The 15,212-nt window shown below is 44.5% G+C and overlaps 1 protein-coding gene across 2 annotated transcripts in view; it reads right to left on the reverse strand.

Annotated features, from left to right (window-relative positions):
- Lama4 (laminin subunit alpha 4) overlaps nt 1-13,232 on the reverse strand; it is a 152,172-nt gene extending 138,940 nt beyond the window's left edge. The window contains exon 1 of one of the 2 annotated variants that reach the window (XM_016002796.3): nt 12,267-13,232. In XM_016002796.3, coding sequence (XP_015858282.1) covers nt 12,267-12,464 — 198 coding nt within the window. In that variant the 5' untranslated portion in view covers nt 12,465-13,232. The remainder of the gene's footprint in view (nt 1-12,266) is intronic. The other variant, XM_042262061.2, reaches the window with a different exon arrangement.
- Between the last annotated feature and the right edge of the window lie 1,980 nt (nt 13,233-15,212).

Here is a 15,212-nt window from a genome sequence, read left to right on the forward strand (position 1 = left end):
CTGAAATGAGGTCACCTGGGTAGGACCTTCACATGACATGACTGGTGTGTTCTTCTAAAGACACAGAAGGAAGATTTCAGGAAATGTGTGAACATGGCTTCCTACCATCCAGAAAGATAGCCCTCACCCTACAACCTTGACAGCTATATGACCTTGGACGTCAGTCTCCAGAACACTGAAAAAAGTCCATTTCTGTTGTTTAAGCCACCCCATCTGGGGCATCTTGTTATGGCAATCTTAGCAGACGAAGACAATAGGTGAAATAATGTAAAACATGAGGTTAAAGGAGAAAGAGACCGGTAAAGAGATCCCTGGGCTAAAGATGCCCCCCACCGGGTGACAGTGGACTTCACTGATGAGTTCTTCCCCAGCCACTGTGCTGGTCCCAGAGGGACAGCCTGGATCTCTACCAGATCAAACCATGAGTGCTGTGGATAAGTCTTTCCGCATTAAACTCTATACAGACCAAACCAAGAGTGCTTCAGGTAAGTCTTTCCGTATTAAGCTCTATACCAGACCAAACCATGAGTGCTGTGGGTAAGTCTCTCCACACTAAGCTCTATACAGGCCAAACCATGAGTGCTGTGGGTAAGTCTCTCCACACTAAGCTCTTGCTCCATGCTCGCCTCTCTCAGACAACTTGCTTTCTACAGTGACTTCCAGGAAAGGAGCTAGGCTGTTTCTCTTCCTTCCGAGTTGAATCTTTTTTTGTTGTGAACTAACTACCTTTCTTTCTCCACAGTCATTTGCAGGGGAAAATGTGAGAAAGTAGATTGCTTTAAGGTTTCAGCTCAGTTTCCCTTTGATTGATCTGTCAATCATTTTCCCGGAGGCAGTTCAGGTTGTTTCCTTATCCTTTTGAAGTAAGCTTGAGTCATGGGTCCACTCGAGACTCCACTGAAAAAAATGAATGCTCAGCAAAGCTGAGGACATGTGAGTGTGTACACATTCAGAAGTATTGCCACCAATCCATTCCTCTCATATCCAAGAGAAGAATTTTCCATCACTACTGATCAAGATAGTTTGTTCCATACCTGCATAACTTTATAAAGGTCAAAGTCTAAACATCCTACTAATTTAAATGCTCTTCACAGACTGATCGCTCCTATGTTTGGATGGTACTGGGGACCTTTCTTAGCTGAGTTTACGATTTAGAGACAGTGATTAGAGGCTATTATAATGAGAAAATTAAGAGCTTGGAAGCAGAAACTCTGAGCTATGACCTTGAGTAAACTGCTCCGCTGCTGGGTAGTTCCATTTCCTGTCTGTTAGATGGGGCTAATAGGAGAGCCTTCTGAAGTGTTGTGTTGTCAGGGGGAGTAAGGAATAAAGCGAGGAGATACATAAAGTGCGCGGAACTGTGCCCGGACCCAGAGTGCTGATCAAGTGTTTAGCAATTAAAACTAAAAAATCTTAGAACCCAGCCAGTGAACTGCACCGCACCCCCCCCCCTCCAGAGTGAGACACAGCTGCCCCTTAAGGTCACAATAACACGTTCTCTCAGGGCTGAAGCAGTGTCGAGGAGACCTGGAGCCTGTGGGGAGAGTAGGGCTGCCTATCTGATACAGGAGACATCTGGGATCTGGGAACTCAAATGGCCCTTGCTTCCTTGCAGTTCTCGAACATGATGGAAAACCCCTGCTGGAGGAACCGCCTGGGCAGTTTTCACTGTAGGGAGCTGGTCCTTATACATCTCGTGACATCATCTTTCTAGTTCAGGACATGAACTATACTCTGCATTCCATAGAGGCATGTCCTGCATCAGGATGACGCTCTTGCTGTGAAGAAAAAACGTCACAGCCATACCATTTCTTAAAGAGTCAAAGCGACACTCTATATTCCAGTGGATTTCATAAGTAAGTTCCTCTCTGCCTACCTCTTCCCCTCTTCCTGTTTTCCCCCAAGGACACACTCTTTTTTTTTTTTTTTTAAGAACTTATTTAATTTTTATTTTATGTGCATTGGTGTGAGGGTGTCAGATCCCCTGGAACTGGAGTTATAGGCAGTTGTAGGCTGCCATGCGGGTGCTGGGAATTGAACCCAGGAAGGACACACTCTTTAGTCATCCCATTTCTGGATAGCCACGGATACTGGGAAGGGCAAGATGGGAACAGAAGACCTTCCCTGTCATTTTATACCTTTACTCAAGAGCCAGGTCCAAACACCCATATGTGTGGCCACGTTTCCAGGAGGTGGCATCGCCTTCTAGGTCCTCTGGCTTTTCCAAAGAAGCATTTCATGTTGTTTTTCTATCTTAATCTTACTTTTTAGGAGCAAGGCTTTCAGACCTGACCCGCGAGCTTTACTCAGCTATGATCTGATTTAATATTTCTGGTCTCTTTCTCCTCATTGTATGACAAGCTTCTCCTTTCCAGACTCATAGGTTTCCCCTCCCCGAGTCCATCCCAAATTCAAATCTGGCTGCATTTTAGACTTCAGTGTCTCCTGTATTTCAATGTACTAAGGAGGATGCTGGTCCGATGAAAAGGCAGATTCTGAAGCTCTGCATCGCTCAGCTGTGCTTGGGTGACACTGATAACTGCCCCTTTGATCCACACTTGAGAGCCTCTCTTTTAGACCCTGCTTCCCCACTGCCAGTGATGACCAGTCTTTGATCAAGGCAAGCTTCCTCACCCAATTCTGACTTCCAGAAAGTTCCTAGTACATATTTGTTTCCCAATGTGTCTTGCTGAATCTAAAGCAAGCTTTAGATTTACTTTCCAGTAGCTTTAAGACCCAGCAGACAGCTCTTGGGTGCACAGTACAATGTGGCGATTTTGTTTCATGTTTATAAAGCATCAAGGTGTTGCTGGTTTGCTCTGAGTGAAACTCATTTCCACCGAGTGACAACACATTCTCCTCTCTGGACCCTCTGCCAGCTGAGACGTGACTGGCACTTAGGTAGAGATGTGTGTTCTCCTCCTGTGGCCTCATCAAACTTCATTTCATCCTAAAGGGCCTTCGTAGGGGAGGTGGGACCATCTCGGAGCCCTGGCATAGGATTTGTTGACCACAGGAGAACATACCTTGCATGCATGGAGGTGTCTGTAGCTCACACTGTCTGAGACACTTCCTTGGTGTGTCATCGTAGAAGGCTCATTCAAGTCTGTGTTTGGCCTGTGCCCTGACTTGCAGCTCCCCCCCCCAGCTTCACTCACAGAACATGATGGGAAGCCAGAAGTATTCCATTGGAGTGTTTCTTGTTCCTTCTTCTGGGTCAAGGCCCTGTGTTTCTCACGCTCTCTGGACTCTTAGGAAGTTGGGGTTTTAAGGGACGACAACCATGGATGTGTTCCTTACATTTTAATCTTTTAGGACTTGCTGTGTGAAGGCCCATCATCAACAACAACCACATCATCTTCTTCCTTCTCTGTCTTTCTTTTTTTGGATAAAGAGACTGCAGTCACAGGAGGTAGGGGGACTTGCCCACATTCTTTAATCTATCAAGAGTAATCTGTTTATTAGTGATGGAGTGAAGAACCATCAAGGTTAGTCTAGGCTCATAGTTCAGCTTTACTTGGTGCCTTGGGATTCTTCTACTGGCTGTTCAAGTCAAGGATAAAGAGAAGTAATAAAGACTAAAGTGAATAATAGTATAGCGAAGTAAATGATTTTCTACACAAAGATGTCAAGGTATGTCTGTGAGATGATGTAGTGCTTACAGCGACTAAGTCCATTGGAGAAACTGAGAAGACTCAGAGGCAGAGCAGAAGACACAGTACAGTTAGTTCCTTGAGCAGTTGCTAATGAGCTTCTCTGCTTCCCTCTGCCTATCTTAATTCTTGGGCTACAAAGCGAGAGGACTGGGTCTTTAAACTTCCTTTCTAGATCAAGCATCTGATAAGTTCACAGACTTTATGGTTCAGGGCACAGAAAAGCTTTGTATCCAAGGCTAACTCCCACTGGCTATCAGACAGGTGTCATCCTTAAGCAGGTCTCTGTTATGCTGAATTTTGCACTGCACTAAATAAAAGCTTCAGGACTGTCTCTTTAGCATCTCACCTGTGGGATTGACAGAAAACAGACTGCTGCTACTAAGATGTGTGGCAGATCAGTAGGAAGAGAGGTAGCACTTCCGGTACGTGTGCTTGACTGGTCAAAGTATGTCACCCTTCTCAAGCGCCAGTACACACATCAACAAGCTTAAAAAAGAATCCTCGAGTCACTAGCTACAGAATAGGCTTGCCATATTTTAAGACTGGGATTCAGGGGAGGGGGCCGGAGAGATGGCTCAGGGGTTAAGAGAACCAGAGAACCCAGGTTCGAGTCTCAGGACCGGCATGGCAGCTCACAACTGTCTGTAATCCCAGTTGCAGGGATTCAATGCTCTATTCTGCTCCATAGGATCCTGCATGCATGTAGAGCGCACGAGCTCTCACGCATATTTACATTAGATAAATATATAGCTAAAACAAAAAACCAACAACAAAAGACTGAGATGTGGGATTTGTGCTGTGGCATCACATTTTTAGTTTTTTAAAAAAAGGAGTTTTTCTTTCTCTTGGCCATCCTGTAGCCATTTTGATATTTTTTAATTTGCAGCTTCTACAGTCAGTCTACAATCCTGGTAACTCAGGGTTTGAGGATCACTCATCCTCTCTCCTGGTTCTGGTTACTATGCTATGCCATCCTTTGGGCTGACAGTGGCTTTTCAAGAAGTGTTCAGTTCTGTTCTCTGCCTTGCAGCATATTTGGCACAGACAATACTCTGCATAGCTGTTGTACCCTCAAGGCAAGCTCTACTGGATGCGTTTTAGATCCCCAGAGTCTCCAGTTTTCCTTTAGGCAAGGGTATTACTCCATAATTTCAAAAATAAATCTAAACACACAGTCTGCACCAGGCTCAGGAGATCTTTTAGCTGCAGGCTACAACACCGGTTCCCCTTCCTGCTTGCATGACATTTGTACTAATGCATGTTCTAGAGCTGCCGCGACTTAGCAGTTCTCAGGGAGTCACCACAGTAGCCGCCTTGCTCCATTTACATAAACATAAGATCTCCAACTTTCACAAAATATAAGCTTTAGGACTGCCCTGGAGCTAAGAAGAGGGCCGCTTCGCACATTATTATTATTATTATTTTTAAAGAACATCACCTCCTTTTCTTTTGGTTTTTCAAAGAAGCAACTTAATGTGTTTTTCTTTACGCAGAGTATTTGGGTTTGAATGTGGAAAACTTCCCACTACATTAAGCCTCGGAATGCTGTTCCCCCCAAGTTTCTCATGACAAAAAGACACAGACTCAGGAGCAGGCTGCTGGCAGCTGAATTTCATTAGGACTTTGATGGGAAACTCCAGTTGGAATTACAAACATCTGTGGTTAAACTTCCCTTTAGTAAGCCGTTTCCCAGAATTTAACTTTACCACACCAGGAGCAAAGAAGAAAAAGCAGTGGAAAGGAGCGATCTGCTCTTGTGAAACCCAGGAGGGTGTTTAAAGATCTGGCTAGGCTCACTGTATCTTAACGAACTCACAGCCCTCCTTAGTTTAGAAAATTAGTAATTATTTAGAAATACTAATTTTGGGACTTGAAGCATGTGCCAAAAATCTGATTGGAGTGGTTTCTAACTCAAACGTCTCAAAGTTATATATGGCCGCCCTCACATTTATATGATTATTATAAGCAAACCCCTCAAGGCTCTTTCTGGCATTATGTATTTCACAAAACTACAGGTCAGACCTGAACATTTGGGAATTTGCCATTTCAGAGCTTTTTTTCCTCTACTTAATTTTTTTCTCCAATTTCTTTTCTTTCTTTTTCTTTTTCTTTCTTTTCTTTTCTTTCTTTTTTTTTTTGCTTTGCTTTGTTGTCGCTGTTAGTTGGCTTTTCTAGAGATTTAGAAAAACTCATCCTTTTCCTCAACTATTCAGATAGTGTATTGCTGGTATAAAGCTATTTAACAACTATGAAAGAGAACAGTCAGAAGAGGCGCGCTATAATCTCTCTACTCTTGGGTTGCACAACTAGGAAATTTGTTGCTAAAAGTTGAAAGAAATCAAATCTACAGAATTATTAAAGATTTAGATGGCAAAATATGTTTAGTGAGGCATTAACCTCATGCCTTACCTGTGCTTAGATGAAATCGCAGGGAAAGAAGGGAGCAGGAAGAGGGCAGAGTGGGAACCTGAGGCTAACTGTCTTGTGCAGCCTGCAGACATACACATCTATATGTCATTTCGCAACAATCTTGCCAGGCAAAATATGTTTCCACTAATTTTATACTTAAAAAAAGCCAATCCTTAAAAGATGAACTAATTTGCTCAGAGTCATGCTGCTGAAAGTCTGGGCACTGGTTCACACATCTGTCTGGCCACAGGCCCACATTTTGCCTCGGATGAAAGGTGACTTTTGAGTATGGTAGGGACAGCAAGCAAACTGCCCCTGGCCTTCACATACACTTGCCTAGAAGGAATTTAAAAAGTGCATCATCGATTTCAGCTAAGAATTCAGATTCTATCTTCTCTTAAAAAACAAAAACAAAGACAAAAAAACCAGGCAAACAAGCTTCCAGGAGAGCTTGCAGGGCTGAGGGTAGCTCCACTGTGGAGGATTGTCTCCTGTGATTCAGGGCTCATCGCCCACAGTTGTTCATCCTCCTTAGAGAGTTTTTGCATGGCTTCTGTAACAGTCTGAATTTTAAAAGCTCCTTTGAGCCACAGGATCCAGCAATTCCACTTCTGGATATGTACTCAAAAGAAGTGAAAACAGGAACTCGAAGCCAGATTCTTGTACATCCTTCCTAGCGGTATTGGTCACATCCCCAAAGGGAAGCTACCACACTTATTTCTGTGAGCGGATGAACAAACAGATGGTCTGTACACATACATCCATATATGTAAGTTAGAAGTATACACATATGGATGTCAATGGAAGCTTTAGCAGCAGAGATTCTGCCTCACCTACAGTGTGAATGAATTCTATCTGCTGACCGCTCCAGAAGCACCAAGGCACATGATGCCACCCCAAACCCCTCAATAAAGGAAAAAAAAAGTTTCTAGGCAGGGTAAGGAAGGAGTGCTACCCAAGTCTCTGTTTGTCTTAACAGTTTCTGCAGCTTACACAGCTCTCCCAGTAGCACTGAATACGTGCTTTGAATGACATTTTATACTTCTCCATTAAAGAAAAAAAAAAAAGCTCCCAAAATTTTAATAAAATGATCCCTACAGATGGTTCTGTACACTTTTCTGGATATTCCTGCACCATCCAATGACTTTTATAAACTCCATCCCAGCTTTTATAAACTCCACTTCACAGCTAGAGGCTCAGGCATCCGGTTCTGTACCTGTTTCCATGTTTGTCAAGTGAGGTGGTAACTGTACAGTCGTACCCACGTATGGAGGTGACAGGAGATGTCTTAGGGAATGTTAGCTACACCATTGCTACAATGTCCCAGTCTTTCTGAAGTAAGCTGTATAGAATACCTTCTTTGCTGTTCAGCAAGTAGAATATTGTGTCCTCCTGGTCTACCTCATTTTCTCCATGGTACTTAGCTCACAGAGCATCAATCCATGCTCATGGGTGTATTTATCTTCTCTCAGATTGCTTGCCACTTGAAGGTAATGGTGAAAGGTTTTGGTGGTGGTGGTGCTTTGGTTTGATTTTCCTCTATATGGGGTAAGCCTTTAAATCTGCCCGGTGTGTGATCGAAAGAGGCAGAGGTTCCAAAGACCTAATCTAGTACCGTCCCAGCAGCCCAGGATGGCTGCCTAGGCTAGCGGCTGCGAGATTTATTATCTATTATTATCTACGTAACCTTTTTCAAAGCAAGGGGTTGAGATAAGGAAAAGGAAAGCAGATTGGGAAAGAGATACAACCACTTTCTGTAAACATTCTGCAACCTTCCATGGCAGGGAGCCTAACAATGTGTCAGGGCATGGGACCACAGGTCACCACAGAGAAGAGCATAGGGAAAGTCCCTCAGAACTGCTCTCCTATAGTGCTTCTTTAAGCAAGTCAGTCTGTCCAGAGTGGGGTGTCCACGGGCCCATGAAGCAATGGTATTTTTGGGGAGAAGTTAGTGTAATAATGATGGTAACGATAGAGCATTCCTTGGGTATATGCCCAAGAGTGGTAAGGCTGGGTCTTGAGGTAGATCGATTCCGAATTTTCTGAGAAACCGCCATACTGATTTCCACAGTGGTTGTACAAGTTTGCATTCCCACCAACAGTGGAGGAATGTTCCCTTTGCTCCACATCCTCTCCAACATAGACTGTCATTAGTGTTTTTGATCATTGCCATTCTGACAGGTGTAAGGTGGTATCTCAGAGTGGTTTTGATTTGCATTTTTCTGATGACTAAGGATGTTGAGCATTTCTTTAAATGTCTTTCAGCCATTTGTGATTCTTCTTTTGAGAATTCTCTGTTTAGCTCTTTAGTCCATTTTTAAATTGGATTGTTCAGTATTTTGATGTCTAGTTTCTTGAGTTCTTTATATACTTTGGAGATCAGTCCTATGACAGCATGAAATTTGCAGGCAAATGGATGGAACTAGAAAATATCCTCCTGAGTGAGGTAACCCAAACCCAGAAGGACAAACATGGTATGTACTCACTCATAAGTGGAGACTAGATATAAAGCAAAGAACAATCAGACTGCAACCCACAGATCCAGGGAGGCTACATAGCAGGGGGGACCCTAGGATGACTGTGGCTTAGAATAAGTTTTGGTTTTACTCAAAAATAAATAAATAATTAAACAAACAAACTAAAAAGAAAAAAAATAATGACAATAACAGTAAAATGCACTCAAGTTAGGCCCTGAAGTCCAATTCTCCTCTCAGGGAATTTTCCTCACCATTATCAGTGATTTCTCTTATTTTTTTTCCTCATTTAGGTGTCAAAACCCGTTACAATGATGAAACTCATCTCCACCCACTCCCACTCGGCCCTTCCTCCCAGCATTCCTTCTTTGTGCTGGATTTCTCAATGTCTTTGCACGGCCTCCACCTAGCTTCTCCCTCTCGCCCAGTGCTCTTGACCTTGGTTGACTCCTGGCCTGTGTCTCAGTAGACAAGAACCTCACTTTCCCAGAGGATACTCTGATGATGCTTGTTCTCTGGGGGGCATTTTCTCTCCACTCCTGCTTCCCCTCTGGTTCTCTGCGCTTCTGTGTTAGTCAAGGAGACTCTAGCTAGATTCTAATCACCTACCTCACAGCAACTCCACACATGGAGATTTCCCTGATCTGCTCTCCTCATTTCTATAAATTGCAACCACCCTGCAGGTAAGAGTAGAAAGAAACAGTTTTCCTCTCCCCAGCTCTGTGCAAAGAACTGCATAACTGCCCCCTCTCCACATAAATGCCCCCCCCACAACTTTTAGACTTTGACTTAGTTGTACTTGCTACAGTGCCCTTGACGAAGTGAAGAGGTTCCGTTCTCCTTTGAAAACGCTGTCAGAATATTGAGCGTTCCCTTTGAAACTACTTGTCTCCCTCTCGCCCACACTTACCTCCTGAAAAATCACTGCTGTCACTATACACTCAGCAGTAAGGGACTGTGTGGATTGCTTGTCGAGAAGCAGGAGGTAGGAAAATCCTCAAGTGGAGTGTGGAGTTCCCTTTGGGTGCGTCTCTTTCACATTCTTTCCATCCTATGGGGAGGCTTTTCCCAAAGAAGGGTAGGACCTTCCTTCTTGGCCTGCCAGCCTGTTTTGTCCTTTTGATCTGTTAATTTTTCATTCATATTTGCTCCCAGCTCACACTGATTCCCACTGTGGGTCAGAGACACTGCTTTAGGACAAGCGTGCAGCCATGGAAGAGCTCAGGGAACACTGGGGGACTTGTGCCAAGCTCCTCCCACTGACCTATGCTGGCCTCACTTTTTTTCTTCCTTCTTTTGGAGCGTTGGTTGAAGAATAACCATTCATATAAATCCAATTCAAATAAAGTGGAAATATTTTTAGAGCACCCTCTTACCCACATTTTGAACCCCTCCTATGAATAATGTGACCATATTCTGTTTTATGTAAATACAGTTTCCTGACTCAACCCAGTAAAGCAGTTCTGCCGTGTTATTAAGTCTCTGGGATGTATTTGGTTTAAGATCTGCTCGTGGGCTATAAAGAGCATGGGAAATCTGCTGGTAGGGCACTGGGATCGTCTTGAGACCACAGGCGAACTGGAGGCTTTCTGTGAAACTATCCTTTGGGAGCATAATTAGTGGTATTCTACCCTCTCTGCTGTGAGCTTCCCTGAGATGACTAATACCATCTTTCTCTTCCCTAAATTCCTCAACTTGACCCTAGTAGACCCTGACAATATTGCACATTTAGCTGACTATGGGGCATTCTTTCTGATTGGAATAATATCGACAAACACAGATACACTATTACCAAACATTAAGTAAGTTAGTAGCATTAAGACCTCTGGGAGATAGCACAGAATAAGGGATTTAGAAAAAACAACAACAACCCTAATCCATCTATGGTAATAACTCAGCATGTGCAAATCATTTATACCTATGCCAAACACTGTACTACCTTTACTATGGTAACCATTTCAAGTATCAATAATTTTCCTAAGCCTCAAGTTTCTTTACCTGCAATTTGGGCAAACTATTACTTGGGTAAAGTCAAGAAGCTTGCAGTTTAAACATGGTCAGGAAATCTACAATCTAAAATACTTTGCTATCGTTGCACTGGATATAAGAAATTGCTCGCAGTCTCAACATTAAACTTCAAGGTACCCTAACATTCAAATAATTATTATGAGAAGCAAATACAGAAAAAATTAGCTATGTATGATATGATCATCTCTTTAGATTTAACATATTCAAATACAGAATGCCTAGACAAGTTGAATTTAGATGAGTAATGAAAAAATGAGCATAAATGTATCTTCTACAGTTGGGACACGATAAAGATGTATTTCTTGTTTATCTGTAATTCAAGTTTAATTGAGTGTCTTATATCAATTCTGCTCTATGTCGAGCATTTCATCCAGGGCCTTTCCCTGCTGGAAGCAACAGGTCTGGAGATAATGTTGCCTGAAGTTAGTTCCAAGACTTGCAGAGAAGCAGTGCCTTCCTTCTCATGGATGGAGTCTGGCTAGTCTGGCCTGTCCCCAGTGTCTGGGTGTGACCAGGGGCCAGCCCCCTTCCTTCTCATGGAGCTTTTCTTTTTAACCAAAACAGAGACTAGAGCACTCTGGTTCTGCCTACCTGCTCCCCTTTGAGGAAGCATCAGTAGAGTTTTCACTTAAGAAGGACTATCTTGCATTTCATTTGTCATCAACAATTAATGACTATAATTATATTGCCAATGAGTAGAATTAGGAGCCACAGTTGAGACTTCACTGACTTTAACATCATTATTAACCTGCATCATTATTTTTGTTGTATGATTTTTGTAGCCATAGGTACAGTTGTGTGTGTGTGTGTGTGTGTGTGTGTGTGTGTGTGTGCATGTGCTGTTAGGCCAATTGCTCTTTCCTTTCCCATGAACTTAGGTGACTTTATTTTCCTCCCACTTAGTATCTCCCACGGCCTGGACGTGCTACTATCTGTCTAGGCTCGGGGGCTCTTAAATCACTTACTCCAGACTCACCCTCCTTCTCCAAATGACTACACTCCAGCTATTTCTCAACTTAAAAGTCTCTTAATGTATATATAAAAAAAACCAGTGGCTCTGTGACTAAGCATTTGATCAATAGTATATCCTGATCGGCTTTCTTTGGAAACAGACTTAATCTTGCTCCTGGATTAGAATGGTTCATTTCTGTTTAAGGTATCTGCCCTAAAATTTCCTAACAGCTTACTTCACAGCCGATGACCCCCCACCCCGACCCCCAGCACCCTACCTCAAGCACCCCATCCCCCGCACCCCACCCCGCCTTGAAGAAGACTTTTGTTTAGTTCGAGACAGAAGGTTAGGTCTTTTAGCAATATTGTCCCCACTGTTCAAACAGCAGAGAGGAACAGGGAGAGACTGAGGGGAACGCGCATTAAGTGACAAGGCTTGACTATTGGGACCCACCAAAACCCACCACCTGCATGCTGCTGCGGTCTCCTGTGAGTCTAACAGACCCGTGTGAACCATGAAGGGTTCTAGCACTTCATCAGCTGAAAGAGACAGGTTCCAACGCCTCAACTTTCAACTCACACCCAAAATCCAACTTACAAAACAAAACTCTTTATTTCCACCGAGGGGACCCAGTCCAGGTGAAACTCTAGGTTGTCAGAAAGAGACAGAGACAGAGAGAAAGGGGATTGTGGCCCAGCGGGCAAGCACAGGTGCGGAGCAGGGTGGCAAGGGCAGGGGACACCTTACCTCAGCAGCCGGCGGCAGGCGTCCCAGTGTCACGCGGGGGTCGCTGGTCTCGGGTGGGTCTTGCCTGCCGACCACTGAGCTCCCCTCGATGTCAAAAGGAAACGCATTGTCGTCCCCGGACGCCGCGAGGGAGCAGGCAGCGCCCCAGAGGAGCCACAGGGGCAGGACTGAGCGCCACCAGCCTGTGCTCCAAGCCATCTCTCCTCTGCTGATGTTCAACAGGCCCTTCCTGGAGCGAAGGATCTGGGGGTCTTGGTGGGCACCCCCAGAGGTGCAGCGATGCCTGGTGGTTTATCTTCTTTGGGCGGGCGGTATTTAGATCCAGGAACCCAAGTTGCAACTTTGTTGTTGTTTTTAGAAACAGGGAGTGAGAGGCAGCGTGGTGGTCGCTCTCTTGCTCGCCTTTCGCTCCCACCCACCCTCTCACGTCGTCCCCCGCCGCTCCTGAGGCTGGGGCTCTGGGACCTACAGACGGACGGAGCGGAGCGCCCCGGCGAGCATCAGAAGGCGGCAGAGCGGGACTGGCATGAGCCGGGCGAGCGCGCCTGGCCACCTCCTTTCCCTGGCGTCTGGGACCGAGGACGGCGGGGCTCTGGCTTCCTTCCCACACTCATTCTCACCACTCCCTTTCCACCTTCCCCTTCCAGGCCCTCCCTCCCACTCCAAGTTGGCTTTCAGACCCCGAGGTCAGGCCTTTCCTGGTCGCCTGCTTCCCCTCCCCCTCGCAGTTTGGAGCCCCTCCAAGGACTCGAGATGAATATTCAGCGTTGCTGATTGCTTCCCCACATCCCTTATTTGCGTAGCCGAGGCGCCGGATGTCTGATCTATATTTATATAGATTTGTATGTGGCCCCCAGTAGTGTACAGGAAAGTGGGCGGAAAAGAGATTCCAGGGGGCGGGAGGGAGCCTGAGGTAGGTGACCTCAGGAACCAGCGGCATTTCTGGACGAGTTCTCTTCTTTTCTAGAGATAGCCCGGGGCTCTCTCTTCTATCGAGGTTCACTGGCCACTCCTCTTCCTCTGCCCGGCCTCACCCAGAGGGCTGGAGAGAATATCTTTCACTACAATGCTAGAAAATGACTTCATTATTGAAATGCATGAACTTTTATTTACAAAGAACATCTTGTTTTTTCCCTAAAGAGGTGCTTTGTGAGGGACCCAGAACAAGGCTTGCAGTGTATGTGCCTGTCAAATATGCAGCCCACAGCCCATAGCCCTGAACTCTTCCTCTTGGCTGTAATCTCATGCCTACTACATCTGTCTGAATCTTGTATCCTTTCCAAGACTGCCATAGGACTTGGGCTACCTCTGTGCTGGGATGCCCTGGATTAGTACCTTCCGCAGCTGATAGGTGCCCTTGTTTCCGTGGGCTTCAGGTCAGAGCTTTAGGTATCTCTGGAAAGGCCCCCAAAGTGGCTTAAAAAACGACCAGATGAGAAAAATAACCATATAAGGATACCCAGGCCAGTTTCTAGGAAATGGGAATCACAGTCATGCAATAAGTCAACTCTGAATATTATTATGAGCCCCATTTCACAAAATGGGTTGTTGTATCTAAAGATACACAGAACAACTGTTTCTCCTCTTCCTCGTGTGAGCTACTTTCCATATGTTATTTGTAAACACTACAGTATTCCTGCACAGCAGGGCTGTTACTTCCTTGTGTGAGAAGAAGGGGAGATTGCCCAAGGCCACCCAGCTGGGAGAAAGCTGAATTGAAGTCTGAATGGAAGCCTCCTTGGCCTAAAGGTCTGGTTCAGGTCTGTAACACGCTGAAACTGATAAGATAAAGAAGGAGCTGGGGCACAGAGGAAGTTGGCTCTCTTTGTGAGTGCTTTAGATGTACCGACAGTTTGCATGAGTTATCTCATTTAATTTCACACTGATGGTTAGCTCCGTAAGCAGTTGTTGCCATGTGCATTTGGTAAGGTAGCATAGTCTGGTAGTATAGCTTAGTAAACCTACTAGTAATGAAGCCATGCCATTGAATGCTAATTTCTGTATTCCCCAAACCTTTCAGACTGTTTTCAGAATGCAGATGCAGAACCCCACGGTGTGACCTGACCTAAAATGGCCTTGGGAGCCTATAGAAGCAATATTCTCCAAGGAACAGAACGGGAGAAGAAGAAACTGCTGACCTCTGGACATGGATGAGAAGTGAAGGTTCCTCCAGAAGCAGCATCCTAAACTAGAATGACTTCTGGACTCGTGTGCTGGTGTAGACTATACCAACACTCCTTTTATATCTCTGCCTTAGGCCACGCAAGTCCTTGTACCACCTGCCACTAAGTGAGGCAGCCCCGAGCAGCCCCTGGCTCCTTATTAATCTATTGTCAGTAAAGTTCTTTTGGCAAAATAAGAAAACAATAACAAAGTGAATGCCTCCAATGCAGTAGTATTGGTTTCTGTGTATGCTGGGCAATGAGCATGTGCTTGGTCGCCATAAGGCTCTCGATTTTAAATAATAAAATGCTATGATATGATAGATCCCACAGTATCTGCCATGGCTTTAAAGATTTAACAATAATACAAGTAACCATTAAACTAAATTGTTATGTTTTTTTTCCACATAGAAATGGGTTAACCTACTAAATTAAGTTTGTGTGCAGTTTGGATGATTCTTTAAGAAATTTCTGTTGGGAGAGAAGCATGGCCAGACTCTGAGGAGGACCAATGGTGCTCAGTTATCCTGTTCTACCCTTTAACTTTATAACTTCAAATAATAAGACTATCATTATACACCACACATGTACACATGCATATGCACATTCTGGCTTCAGATATGGAGTGTTTTATCAAACTCAAACTGCTCACATTTGCTTTCAGAAGTTCTATTTTTCCTTAGCTATCAGCTGGTTATACACATGTTATTTAACCTGGGACCTCTGCGGTCAGTACATATGTTCTATAAAGCTCGGCAGTGGGAATTGGGGTGTATTTATCTGG

Source organism: Peromyscus maniculatus, chromosome 16 (genome assembly GCF_049852395.1).
Source record: "Peromyscus maniculatus bairdii isolate BWxNUB_F1_BW_parent chromosome 16, HU_Pman_BW_mat_3.1, whole genome shotgun sequence".
Classification (NCBI taxonomy): domain Eukaryota; kingdom Metazoa; phylum Chordata; class Mammalia; order Rodentia; family Cricetidae; genus Peromyscus; species Peromyscus maniculatus.